Genomic DNA, 13,012 nt, shown 5'->3' with positions numbered 1-13,012 from the left:
GAAATAATAAGTTATATTACCTGTGCAGAGTACCCGTTGAAGAAGGAGTACCAGAAATGAACCAAAGTAAACGCAAAGTTTTTATAAAAGAAGTATCGAAGGAACTTGCACATCCTTATGTAAGACCACCGCCCATGCACCAGCAACAGTCTCTGCAGGTATCTGAACTGAGCGAAGGAATAGTCACTTGACATGACAGCTTGCATGCCTTCTTGTCCACTGATTCCGACACCAATGTGGGCAGCTATTGGGCAGAGAGAAAATACTGTGAAACACAAGCCTATTTTAAGGCAAAACATTGAGCTGATAAAAAAATGTTTCAATAGCAAATTGAAAACACAGATGCTCATGGATCAATAAATAGAAATGCTCGTGTTCATTATCCCCCACCCCAGGCTTCTGAACTTCACTCAGAGTCAGAGGTACAAGTTGCTAAACAGAGGCCATGTAGGACTCCATCAAATATTTGCGAAGGGATCTCCTGTGGGCAGTGAATTCTATTTGGATGATTTGCACGGCCCATACACTATTCCTCCGATCCACAGGGTGAGCCCAGGCACACGTGTTTACTCCTTGTGACCCTGCCTCCCTGACCACAGCTGAGTCTGGGGTAGATATACAAATTGGCTCTCTTGACCTTCATTCCACTCTTGTTCTAATCAAAAAGAAAGGAAAGCAAATAAAAACCCTACATTTTTTAGACTCCCTTGCAGCTAAGTGCTCTTTTTTGCATTAGGTTCCACTAATTTTAAATACTTGCAAGTGGAAGTGAATCCCTTCTCTTTTTGGCAGTTTCTGCAGCAGACTTCATATCCATTCTCCAGCTTCCTGGATGCCCATGGGTGACTGCAAAGGCTTCTCAATTGAAAGGCTCTTCAGAACACTCTCAAAGTAGAAGTTCCTCTGGATGGTGACCCAGAGGTAAGAGGCTTAGCCTAGAACCTGCTTCTCCAGTTCATCCAGAGCTTTTATAAGCACCTAATTCCCTGCATTAAATCACTCCCTGATTAAAATACCTAGAGTGGTCGCTTTCCTGTACTAAACACCAACTGACAGAAAAAGCATTTTGGAATTTGGATTCAAGTAGTAAGTCAGCATGTCTGTGTATGTGTGTCTATCCTAACAAGTAAATTCTTGAGGTATGGACAGATCACTTTCTTTCTGAGGAATCCTAAGGGGCAGAGAAATAAATAAAGTAGTCCAAAGAGAGACAGAAAAGACAGACAGACAGTGGGTTCCTGGTATAGCTCCAGTCTAAGACCTGGCTTCTTAGGTGCAAGGAGATATCTTTGAGTCTTTATTATAAATTCCGTTGTCTCTTAAACTAGCTTTATTTGTTCTCTGATACTTGTGCTCAACAGAGTTTTAACTAAGACACTATTAAACTTTCAAAGGCTTATTCATGGCCCACCATGACTTTTAGATGTACAATATGGGGCTGGAAAAGTTTCCAGAGTGTGGATAAATGTGAAAGTCACAATTTTATTCATTCTTCCAATAGTCATTAAATAAATTTTTCAAATTAGCAAATTATAAATTTCATATAGATCTTAAAAGCCATGAAAGTGAAGAAACATAGTGAGATAAACTAGAAAAAATGTATTAGAGAGCATAATGTATTGTCACTCAGACTGCAAGAAGTGATCGCCAACTCAGAAGAGTTACTGACTAAAAGAAGCTGTGAAAATCCTACCCCATTGCTAATGTGCTCACAGACATAGGTGACTGGTGGTTTGATGGGTTGAGCCCTCTACCACAGGATTTGCCCTTGGGAAGACTGTTGCTGCAAAGGAGAGGCTAGGCCTCCCTATAATTGTGCCTAAGAGCCTCCTCCCGAATGCCTCTTTGTTGCTCAGATGTGGCCCTCTCTCTCTAGCTAAGCCAACTTGAAAGGTGAAATCACTGCCCTCCCCCATACATGGGATCAGACACCCAGGGGAGTGAATCTCCCTGGCAACGTGGAATATGACTCCCGGGGAGGAATGTAGACCTGGCATCATGGGATGGAGGACATCTTCTTGACCAAAAGGGGGAGGTGAAAGGAAATGAAATAAGCTTCAGTGGCAGAGAGATTCCAGAAGGAGCCGAGAGGTCACTCTGGTGGGCACTCTTACGCACAATTTAGACAACCCTTTTTAGGTTCTGAAGAATTGGGGTAGCTGGTGGTAGATACCTGAAACTATCAAACTACAACCCAGAACCCATGAATCTCGAAGACAATTGTATAAAAATGTAGCTTATGAGGGAGTGACAATGGGATTGGGAAAGCCATAAGGACCACACTACCCTTTGTCTAGTTAATGGATGGATGAGTAGAAAAATAGGGAAGGAAACAAACAAACAAACAGACAAAGGCACCCAGTGTTCTTTTTTACTTCAATTGCTCTTTTTCACTTTAATTATTATTCTTGTCATTTTTGTGTGTGTGGTAATAAAGGTGTCAGGGATTGATTTTGGTGACGAATGTACAACTATGTAATGGTGCTGTGAACAATCGAATGTACGATTTGTTTTGTATGACTGCATGTTATGTGAATATATCTCAATACAATGAATATTAAAAAAAAAAAAAATCCTACCCCAGACATGAGATTTGATCTGACCAATTCAAAACAAAAATGTAGTGACTTGTCCAAACCTAAAAATTTTCCGAAAACACTCTGCAGGTCTAAAAAATAGAATAAATTATATCTCATTCAATATTTATGACCTCTTTCATAACATACACATAGCTCTTATAACCATTTGTGGTTGCCAAACTGCCCTGTCCTACTGAACCATGGCCCTCTTTTTTCCTGAACAAGCAACAGAGGGAAATGTTGAGATCCCTCTTGGCTGTCAGGGCCAAAGCAGAGGATGACCCCCTGGCATCGGAACCGGCATTTGGTCCAACCTTTCCACTGAGCAGACCAAGGACATTATGTGCAGTGAACACTGTCACAGTTCACTGGGTAATCAAAGGCAACTCAACAGATGTGCTTTAAGGCCACTCTGTTTCTTCTAAAATCTAAATATAGGCACCTAGGTTTTTTTTAAGTTACAAGTGTGATTTTAATGCCTCACTGCTGGGCACTCCATAATTCTGTAACAAACTGATTATTTCCTCAAGCTCTTCTGTATCTATCTACTCTCTCTCCTGCTGCATGTACACACTCAGGTCTCAGGCAAAGAAGAGACCACACCCCCCCACCCACCCAGCCCAGAGACATCCTTAGACACAAGAGGAAGGAGGCAGCTCAGGATCCTTGCTAGAGGCCACAATGTGGTGGGTTGCAATTCCCTCCACTTGTAAACATCTTCCTGGACCAGGGGAGACTACACGTCTAAACATGGACCTTGTAAGCAAATGATCAAGTTGTTTGTGACACCCAAATTTCACTTTAGTTATTTATGAACAAGTATAATTTCTTTCTGTATATTGCTCTTGATGCAGTTGAAAGAGATTATAGCTGTTAGAAAGTGTAAAAAGCCACTAACAGTACTTAGATAAAGCTGCTAACTTCCAAGCAGACCTCAGAATTTCCTTCATTTTCCTCCAAAATGGATGCACCATAAATTATATATAAAAGTGCCTAGCATACAACAGAGCTTAATAAAAAATTTCAAACAACTTAAGAAAACAAGTTTCTATAAGGTTAGCTAGGTTGACTTTTCTTGATCCTTCTCACTATCACTTGGTGAACTCTGAAGAAAAAAACCTCAAATCTAAGTCAAATAATCAGATAGTAAATCTGCAAATCTCCCCCCAACATCTAGAAGCCTATATTATAGATGAGTAAAAATAATGTTTGAGTTACTTGTCCTGTCAGTACAGATGGCTGTGTTAAGGGTAATAATGGAAAATAAACTATGGCTGGCTACAGAGGAAAGAAATGGTGCTAATTCAGAGCAAGAAATGTCATTCATATGGCAGGACAAGCAGGTACAAAAACCAGTAAAGAGGAATGAAACTGGAAGTGGGGACAGACACATGCATGATAAAAAAGCAAGAAGGCATTAATCACATAGCTTACTCTTGTTGAGGAAGATAAAGTTGGAATATTCTTAGTAAATATCAAGAGGAGGAGACTCTAAGAAAAGAAAGAGACAGATGAATGAGTCACAAAGTAGACTGAATTAAAAGTATAGTAATACATAATACATTTAAGCTACCCAGCACAATAGGGCATGCATATATAAATATATGTACATTCATGCAGTATTTCATCTTAATATCACAGAGCTGAAGGTGACATCAGACATAATGTTCCTATTTTCAGATGAGACAATGAGGCCTCAGAGGATGAGTCTGGACATTTTCATTATAAGATACTCCCTTTAGTGAATAATACAGGAGGTAAAAGAGACCTGGACCCAGGCATGTAGATAAGCCCGGGGCTTGGTTCAGCAGAGTTAAACAGCAGAATTGTATTTCTGTATGATCAGACTCAATCCTTTAATCTGTGGATACATCAGGTCCTTCAACCAGCAAAATGTCTCTTTGTGGGGAGATCAGGAAATGGTGAGAACATGGCAGAGCTTTGCTTCAACACCAAACAAGTTACTCTGAACTTATATCAGGTCGCCCAATGGTGAAGTTCCAACAGATTTACCACAGGCAAGGAGAAAGCCCCAGATAGAGATGCTCAGGGGAGGGAGAATAACAGTCTCAAAACACATACCAGAGGGACTTCAACGATGTTTCCCAGCAGAATTTTCTGGCAAAACTTATTAAATATCAGGGTTTTTAATAAGCCCTTAGGAAATATGGAACAAGAGTGGAAAACCTCAAACAGATGTAAAAACCGGAAAGAAATGAGGATACATTCTCCCACATGTAACTAGTCTTCTTAGTCATCATGCTTAAGTGCCTCTTATTAAATGTTTGCTATATGAAAACCTAAGCAATGAAATCTGGAAAAACTACCCAAGAATTGTTCCCGCATGTCTTTGCTTTAGCAATTTGGGTCTCGCTGACCGCTGGGGAGAGACTCACTTTTGATCATATTTACGTCGTTGGCCCCATCTCCGATGGCCAGCGTGATGGCCTTCTTGTACCTCTTCACCAGGTCCACCACCATGGCCTTCTGCTTGGGGGTGACACGGCAGCAGATGACGGCGCTGCACTCGCAAGCCAGGTCCACAAAGTTCTTCTGCTGCTGCTCTTTCTTAGCATCGAGCCTCCTTTTACTCTGGGTCCGCATTCGTCTTTCTTCTTCTGTCCTTGGGAACTTCAGTTTCAGAATCTTACTTCTCTTGGTTTTTTTCTCTAGAAGGATTTCATTCTGTGAAATTGGAGAGGGAAGGGGTGACAGCCATTTTAGTTTTTATACCAAGAGGAACATTCCCAAAGCTTGTATCTGTATAATTTATCATGAAACATTAATTAAACTACATGAAGGATAATTCTTGGTCTATATCACTGATTAGTTTGTCTTGATTACAAAACGTGCTTACTCTCAAAATTTAGGATGTATAGAAATGTACAAAGAAGAAAATTAAAATTACCTATTAATTGATAAACCAGGGATAACTAATGTCACCAGTTTGGTATAATTCCTTTTATATAGATACAATATTAAGTTTAAAACTTGGGAAACTGAACTTTCATTATAAGCTATGAGATTTTTAAGTTGGTGGTTAATATGTGAAATCATCTAAAACTGATCCATAATAAACTGCTTTAGTTTGATTCAAAGGTGCAGAGACGCTAAATATACTTACCAACCAAGAACCGGTAATTATTAAAGCACGGTTTTCGCCAGATGGGAAAAAAGGTTCATGTACTGGGGGTGCAAATTTCGCATAGACTCCACCTCTATTCCTCTGGTTTTCCATCCTGGTTTGAAGAAGAGAACTGGGGGCAAATAAATTAAAGTGTTTAAAGTAAATGAACATAAACATTGTTCTTGTCTAGGAGATAATTTTCACATATGCTCTTACTAAGTCTCGATTCCTCCACCAAGCAGGCAGCATGCTCTTGGCATTTCATTATGTGCCACTGCCTTTGCCATACCAAGTAGGATGTAGTTGAAAATTGTACCACATAACAGAAAAAAGGCAATCTTGTTCATTCACTGGAATGAACCCTACTTTACTGACTACAATTTGGCAGAAAGAAGTTTATTTCCACATAAACAAAAAGTTCTTTCTGCTCTGGCGAAATTCTCAGTGCTTTACATAAAAAATTACTGAGAAGACCACACATCCACATGAAAGAGAAATGAGTCGAGGAGACTTTGGAGTGGAAATGACCACAACTATCTGTCTAATCTCTTCATGGTACAATTAAGGAAACCAAGTCCAAAGAGGCAATGTGACTTGCCTGCAGCGAGTGATGGGCAAACTGGACTGAGGACTCAGGTTTCCTAACTCCCAGCCCTGGGCCTCCCTGCGGGCTTACATCACACAAGAGCCATTATTCTTTATGTTCAGGAGCAGGAGTTTCAACCTCAGCACTACTGACATTTTGGGCCAGTTAATTCTTTGTTGTGAGGGGCTGTCCTGCGCTTCGTAGGGTGTTTAGGCACACCCCTGGCCTCGACCTGCTAGAGGCCAGTAGCACTCCCCTCCCCCATTGTGACAATCAAAAATGTCTCCAGGCATTGCCAAACAATCCCTGGAAGGCAAAATTTCTCCCCATGGAGAACACTGCACTAGAAGGCTAGGTATCATTTATCCTTTTTTACTATACAATGTAATTTTCATTCTCAAGTTGAAAATGAAGAGTGGCCAAGACAAATCATTAAAAGGCTGGAAGGTGTGTTGATGGATTATGACTGTAATACTACAAATGCAACATGGAAAGGATCAATAACAAAATGTAAACAAGTAAAGATGAAGAGGTGAAGTACTGTCCAATTATGAAAATATGTAGTAAGGTAGTAATTACATGTATTAATTCAAATCAATAAATACTGTAATGACTAAATGAAAAGTTGAATGCAAGGATCAGTGGAGACAATGTCTCAATCTCAGTATCACCTGCTCTGGTTTGTACTCAAAAAAAAAAAAAAAAAAAAAAAAGGGTAGAAGGGAAAAAACACAAAGTTACCTATTTAAACCATCCTACAGGAAACATCCAGAAAGATGGTTCACATATCTTATAAAGGTAAACTTAGCTGAGGGTATTATCATAAGATTTGCTATTTGCATAAATTTTATCCTAGCTTAGGACCCAATTTTAACACTTTAAAAAGAGAAATCAGACTTTTATTAATGTCCCCATCTATGAGAAATAAACAAAACCAAATTACTTGATACCAATAAATAACTTAAGTAAACATATTAAGCATTTATTTGTCTATCACTACTTTGTAAAACTTAACAGTACCAAGAGGCATGGTTTCTGTGCCTCTATTCAAACAGAACTGATCTATTTAGATTACAAGGCCACTGATTCTGTTTGTCTAATTTAGCAGAGTGCCTAATAAACTGGAAACAACTTGCAAAAGCTTTACTGTCATTATCAGAAAGAAGACTAATAACGAACATCAGTGTCCCCAGGCAATTTAACAGCTTCATTTGGGTTTGTGACAGGTCGAGGGAGGGGTTGTAAGGCCAGAGCTTTAGGAAAAAATGCAACTACTGATCCATTAGCAAACACATCAAAGTAACTGTGTACAGCACATGGATAGCTTCCTAACAAGACAGGGTTTTCTCACTACACATTCCCAGTCTGCAGCGACTCTGATTTAAGGCTAACAAATGTTTCAACTTAAGCTAAGATTTCAGCTACCAGGCTTGCACCATCTAAACAGACTACAAATAACCTACACAATGTAACCCACCAAAAATACTTCTTTCTAGGTAGGTTTTTTTCACCCTTCTATTTTTCTTTCAAAAGATAAAATTTCTAGAAACTGCAATATATGAATATAATTCACATTAATGTTAGTGAGGTCCCACATCCATTTCCTTTTTCAGCAGGTGAGCACTGAGGACTTCTAAGGAATGGAGCAAAATGGCCTCTGAAAGGACAAATAAAAGCTCCAAGCCAGGTTTCCCTAAAACTAAAATCTGCCAAATGATTATTTCTTGGAATCGCCTATTGTTTTCTTGCTTCATTTAAATGCAAAGGAACTGGTCCATGGGACATATTCCAGCTTCCATTTCTCCACATCTGCCTTCATAAAAATGTGATGTTACATGTCATAATATTGCAGGCTCTCTACTTACTTTATATCTTCCCCATAGCAGATAGTGGTGTCTTCAGTCAGAAGTTCACAAGCAAATCCTATATTTTCAGCAGTTTCTACAGCAGAATAAAAGCAAGTCAAATGTCATTCCCATTGTGAATTTAATAATAGTAAGATGCTTTCTTAATTAATGAACATAACCAAATTCAACAAAATATGTTGTTTTTCTGTAGCAATATACAGAAATCACAGAATGAAAAAGAAATCCTTTCTCTGTAATAAACTCAGTGAAAATCAAAGTCTGGTTTGAGATGTGATCAATAATAAAACATGCTATATTATCAAATACATATGCTGATAATTTAATAAATTAATCCTCACTAATGTACTACACATACTCAATTTGTATGGTTTAATCACTCTACATTTAAAAAAAAATCCTTCTGTTAAGTTAAAAAAAAAAAAAAAGGATAATTTCCATCAACCTTCATATGTGACTCCTAGAGGAGATATTTTTTCCCTTTTTCCATTACTACCCACTTGGTATTTGTTTAAAGTCAGAGGTGTGTTTCCCTTCACTTATCAGTGTTTAACCCATTGGGTGACATCAGTCAGAGTGAAAGAAATCATTTGTTTCCTGAGGAAGGCTTGCAGGGTGAATCATCAATGGCAAACTACTACTTGTGTAGCTCAAAATTTAAAAATTAAAATCTTTCTTTGGGTACAAAGTTTGAGTCATGATTTCTGAGAAATAAAACGGGCAAGAAAACAACACTTCTTGTGGTTCAGCCCTTTGTATTGTTCCCCTCTATGCCCAACAAAATGGCCAAGTGCTGAGGAGTGGGCAGGACGGAAGGGGCAAGAGGGATGGCCCTTTCAGGACAGGAGCCCGAGTCTGGCTGGAGACTTAAGACTCGTTACTGTCAGCAAGACATGACCAGGAGGAAGATGAGAAGGAGGAAACGTCCCTCCTGTGGGAGTTTAAGGACAGACGCGTCAAGACGGGCTGGAATAATGGAGGACGGTTTCTTAGGGAAAGCGTCTCTGTCCCAAAGAAAGTCTGAGAAGGTCCCCCAAGGCAAGGGAAACAGCAACCAGGAATATCTGTGAACTAGCAGACAGGCTTCCCCAGCAATCCCACAATGTTTACCCTTTTTGTCTCCAGTAAGCACCCAGATCTTAATGTCTGCTTTTGCAAGTTTTGAAATGGTTTCTGGGACTCCATCCTGTAGCTTGTCTTCAATAGCTGTAGCTCCTAATAGCTGGAATGTACATTTAGAAAAAGGAATTAACAAATAAGTAAAAAAGTTTCTTGTAATTGCAGTTTGCCAACCTATAAAGAGAAAGGCTAATTATATACCCCAGCAAGTGCTTTATGGGGTGGCCAGACATCCTTAACAGAGAAGGCTGCTGTGTTTCACAGTTACTGTAGACCAAACCAAAACAGCTGAAACTTTTCCTTAAAGTATGAACTATTTAATTTACCAAGACAAAAACGTAAGTAAAAATCAAGGGCCTTAAAAGTCTACTTTCATTGTGTATGCGCTAGTTTATAAAGACATAAGCCAGTTCCCCTCGCTTAGTCAGTACTAGCTATTTGCTGAACATTTTCCATTAATCTAAACTCTATAAGCAGTAAGTATTACATTTTGAAAATTTTCATTGAGAAATGGTCAAGTTTCCTTGATTTAAGATTTTGAAAAATATAAATCATTTCAATAATTCCCACAACATAATTAGTATATGCTGGTTGGCTGTTGTGTTAACAATTGCAGTGAATTGATATAAGTGATTTAAAAATGATGGTTCAGATCAGAACATCTCCCAATGTTTTCTGGTTCTGGTTTCTCATACCTGCAATACTTTGTCCTTTGTTTGCTGAACAAAAGAAATTCAAATGATCTAATTACATTGTACCAATTTGAAATGCTGAAATCAGAATTGTTTTTCAAGCCCGAGATAAAAAAATACAATAAGACAGAACAAAATTTCCAATTCTGTTTAGAATATTGAGGAAAAAGGTAAAGGCTAAAACTTACAATTAAGTTTTTTTCTATCTCCTCATAGACTTTATCCAGAGCTTCATCACGGTTGCTTGAGGCCACGCTGGCAGCCATAAACTTTTTATTCCATTCTGCAAATTCTTTTTCTTCGATTTCCTTGTAGCAAAGGCACAGGGTTCTCAGAGTCTCACTTGCAAAGATCTGTTTTATTTAAAAGACAACCAACATGCCTAAAGAATAGCTGATTTTATGTAGTTCAAGATCATGTTTGAAATCTTACTTTGAAGTAATAAACACAGAGACTTAAAAAGAGACCGTGAAAGATAATGGATGCTGTACAAATACATTCTATATAGGAGATTCGACTTCACTTTATAGTAGACTTTATTTTTCTATGTATCTTCAGGGTCCTCGAACTATACTTCTATTTCCCAAATTAGTATACCTTTTTTTTTTTTTTTTCCTAAATTAAGTCACTGGTGTAAAGAAAATCTTTTTCCGATTGTGACTAAGAAAATAACAGATGAAGGGAGCTGCCTGGGGGCTGCAATGAGTAGACTTAACAACTTCATAAATTTTCCCCTACAAACTGTGTTACAAATCTGATCAACTATAGAATCTCAACCAGTTCCCTCAAACCAATTCTGAACTACATGAGCCACTACTGAAACTGAGATAATATATTTCAATGAGAAACAGTATCTGGAAAATTTCCCCTGGTGAACAGACTTAAGCCATTTTAAACTGTTTAAATATGAACCAGTAAATTCTTTCATCTCTTCAAAGTCACATCTTGTTTAGCCAAGCCAGCAGAACTGGTTTACTTAACTGAGGGTTCGCTTTCAAAGATTCGTTGGAAAGTTCTGTGTTTATTCCATTATTGACATTGTTTACATCCTCATGAGAACTCAGCCATTTTAACTGTTTTGGTGTCGGTATATAGTCTTCAAATGTGACTCCACTTGATTAAACAACATATTCATCAGGCTTCTCTCTGAAGAACTTTTGGCTGGTTCAAAAACTCAGGAATACCTTCAAGGGGCCATGCAAGGTATGTTTCCTTACCATGACCCTCCTTGGTCAGAATTATTCCTGCCACCCTTTCACATGGGAAATTCATATGATTTTTCAACCATGTTTCCCAAGGACACAAAATGGTAATGATGCAGAATTGGGCCTCTGGGTCTGACTGATCTCCACCATCTCTCATTGCCACTGTTATGTACAACCAAAGTATATAAAGATCAGTAGGCAATTCCGAGAGTGAAAGTTCCAGAAACATTCTGAATAATTGCAACACCACTGGACTAAGTGTATAGGCTCCTAAGATAACCAGTTTGAAGTAGTAGAGACCAAACCAATTTACTAACAGAGGTATCAGAATTCAATTGTCCTCACACATCACAAATGAGTGCTTTCTTTCCTTCGCTGTTCGCTAAGAGGTTGGTTGAGTTGTCGGGGGCTACACAGATATCAAGAGTACACCTTAGAAGGTTTATGTAGCTTGCTCAAGGTCACTGGAAGAGAGATAAACCATTCCCCTTGGTCAGTCCAACAGAGCCTACAGACCTAGAGGTGGGCAAAGGCCACCACGGTCATTTCCTAGGAAGGCAGCAACAGGGGCAGAATTGGATTCCAGCCTGCACATTCCTACTTTAGTGCTCTTTCCACCCAAGTAAACCAAGGCAAGGGAGGGTCAGCAGTTAACACACAACTTCAACTCAAGGTTAAGAGATAGTACCAGAAGTAAGTTCAGAAAGTGTGACATAAAGAGTGAAAGTGAGACTTACATCCAGGGCCTCTTGGGTCTCTTGCTTTATAGGATTTATTCGATATAGCCGTTCATAAATCACAGTGTCAGCCCCTTTACAATAAAGCCTGATGTTGCCTTCTGGAGTTCTTACTGGTAACAAGGGAAGGAAACGTGCATTAACAGACTTAAGTTTGATTTCTTCATAGCACACTACATTTGTAAAGGTAATTTGAAGCATTTGCCTATTAGTTTTAAATCATCACTGCACATAGAGAATTGCTGTCATCAACAAAGTTGGCAAGTTACTATTCACAGTGTAACTGTGAAATAAATAGAAAAAGATTCCTTCACAGTCAGCTCAATTCTTCACATCCTCATTTAGTGACTTCCTACTATGTTGTCATGCTCTATGCTACCTGTTTTCTTCCATAGAGCCTTCTTTGTCCATGCCAACCAACAGGAATCTTTCTCACCTAATGTGATGGTTTGGTGGACCCCAGAGAAGACCATGTTCTTAAGGCTAATCCATTCCTGTGGGTGTAGACCTATTGTGGTTGAGATCTTTTGATTAGGTTATTTCAGTTGAAGCGTGCTCCAGGTAGGTCTTAATCCTCTTACTAGAGTCCTTTTTAAGAAATGAAATTCAGAGAAGCTCACAGAGAGAAGCCAAGAGAGACAGAAGCTAAAAATGAGAAACACACAGAAGCTCAGAAAAAAAGCCGCAGACAGAGCAGCCAGAAGCTGAAAGCAATGAAATTCGAGAGAGAAAGACCAGCAAAAGCCACCATATGTCTTGCCATGTGACAGAGGATTCCCAGATCGCCAGCAGCCTTTCTTCAGGAAGAAGGCATACTGTTGATGCCTTGATTTGGACATTTTCATAGCCTCAGAACTGTAAACTTGTAACCTAATAAATCCCCATCGTCAAAAGCCAGCCCATTTCGGATATATTGCATTTTGGCAACTTTAGCAAACTAAAACACCCATAAATTCACACTATTTACTGCCTTTAATACTCAGACAAAACATGATTTCTTGAGATAATTTTCTTGTTATTTTTTGATCTATATAATTTATAATTATAATTATTATAATTTATTATAATCTGATAATTTAATATCAGTATGTCTTACATCACT

The 13,012-nt window shown here is 38.7% G+C and overlaps 1 protein-coding gene across 1 annotated transcript in view; it reads right to left on the bottom strand.

The window, feature by feature from the left end:
- Positions 1 to 13,012, bottom strand: part of ATP8B1 (ATPase phospholipid transporting 8B1) — a 133,650-nt gene that overhangs the window by 7,720 nt on the left and 112,918 nt on the right. Inside the window, exons 17-23 of the mRNA XM_037806022.1 lie at positions 11,911 to 12,023; positions 10,157 to 10,321; positions 9,268 to 9,379; positions 8,158 to 8,233; positions 5,704 to 5,836; positions 4,976 to 5,264; positions 21 to 244 (exon numbers count right to left, since the gene is read on the bottom strand). Coding sequence (XP_037661950.1) covers positions 21 to 244; positions 4,976 to 5,264; positions 5,704 to 5,836; positions 8,158 to 8,233; positions 9,268 to 9,379; positions 10,157 to 10,321; positions 11,911 to 12,023 — 1,112 coding nt within the window. The remainder of the gene's footprint in view (positions 1 to 20; positions 245 to 4,975; positions 5,265 to 5,703; positions 5,837 to 8,157; positions 8,234 to 9,267; positions 9,380 to 10,156; positions 10,322 to 11,910; positions 12,024 to 13,012) is intronic.

The sequence above is a fragment of the Choloepus didactylus genome, chromosome 16 (assembly GCF_015220235.1).
Source record: "Choloepus didactylus isolate mChoDid1 chromosome 16, mChoDid1.pri, whole genome shotgun sequence".
NCBI classification, from domain to species: domain Eukaryota; kingdom Metazoa; phylum Chordata; class Mammalia; order Pilosa; family Megalonychidae; genus Choloepus; species Choloepus didactylus.
Note: the sequence above shows the minus strand (reverse complement) of the source record. Positions and strands in the feature narration are given on the sequence as shown.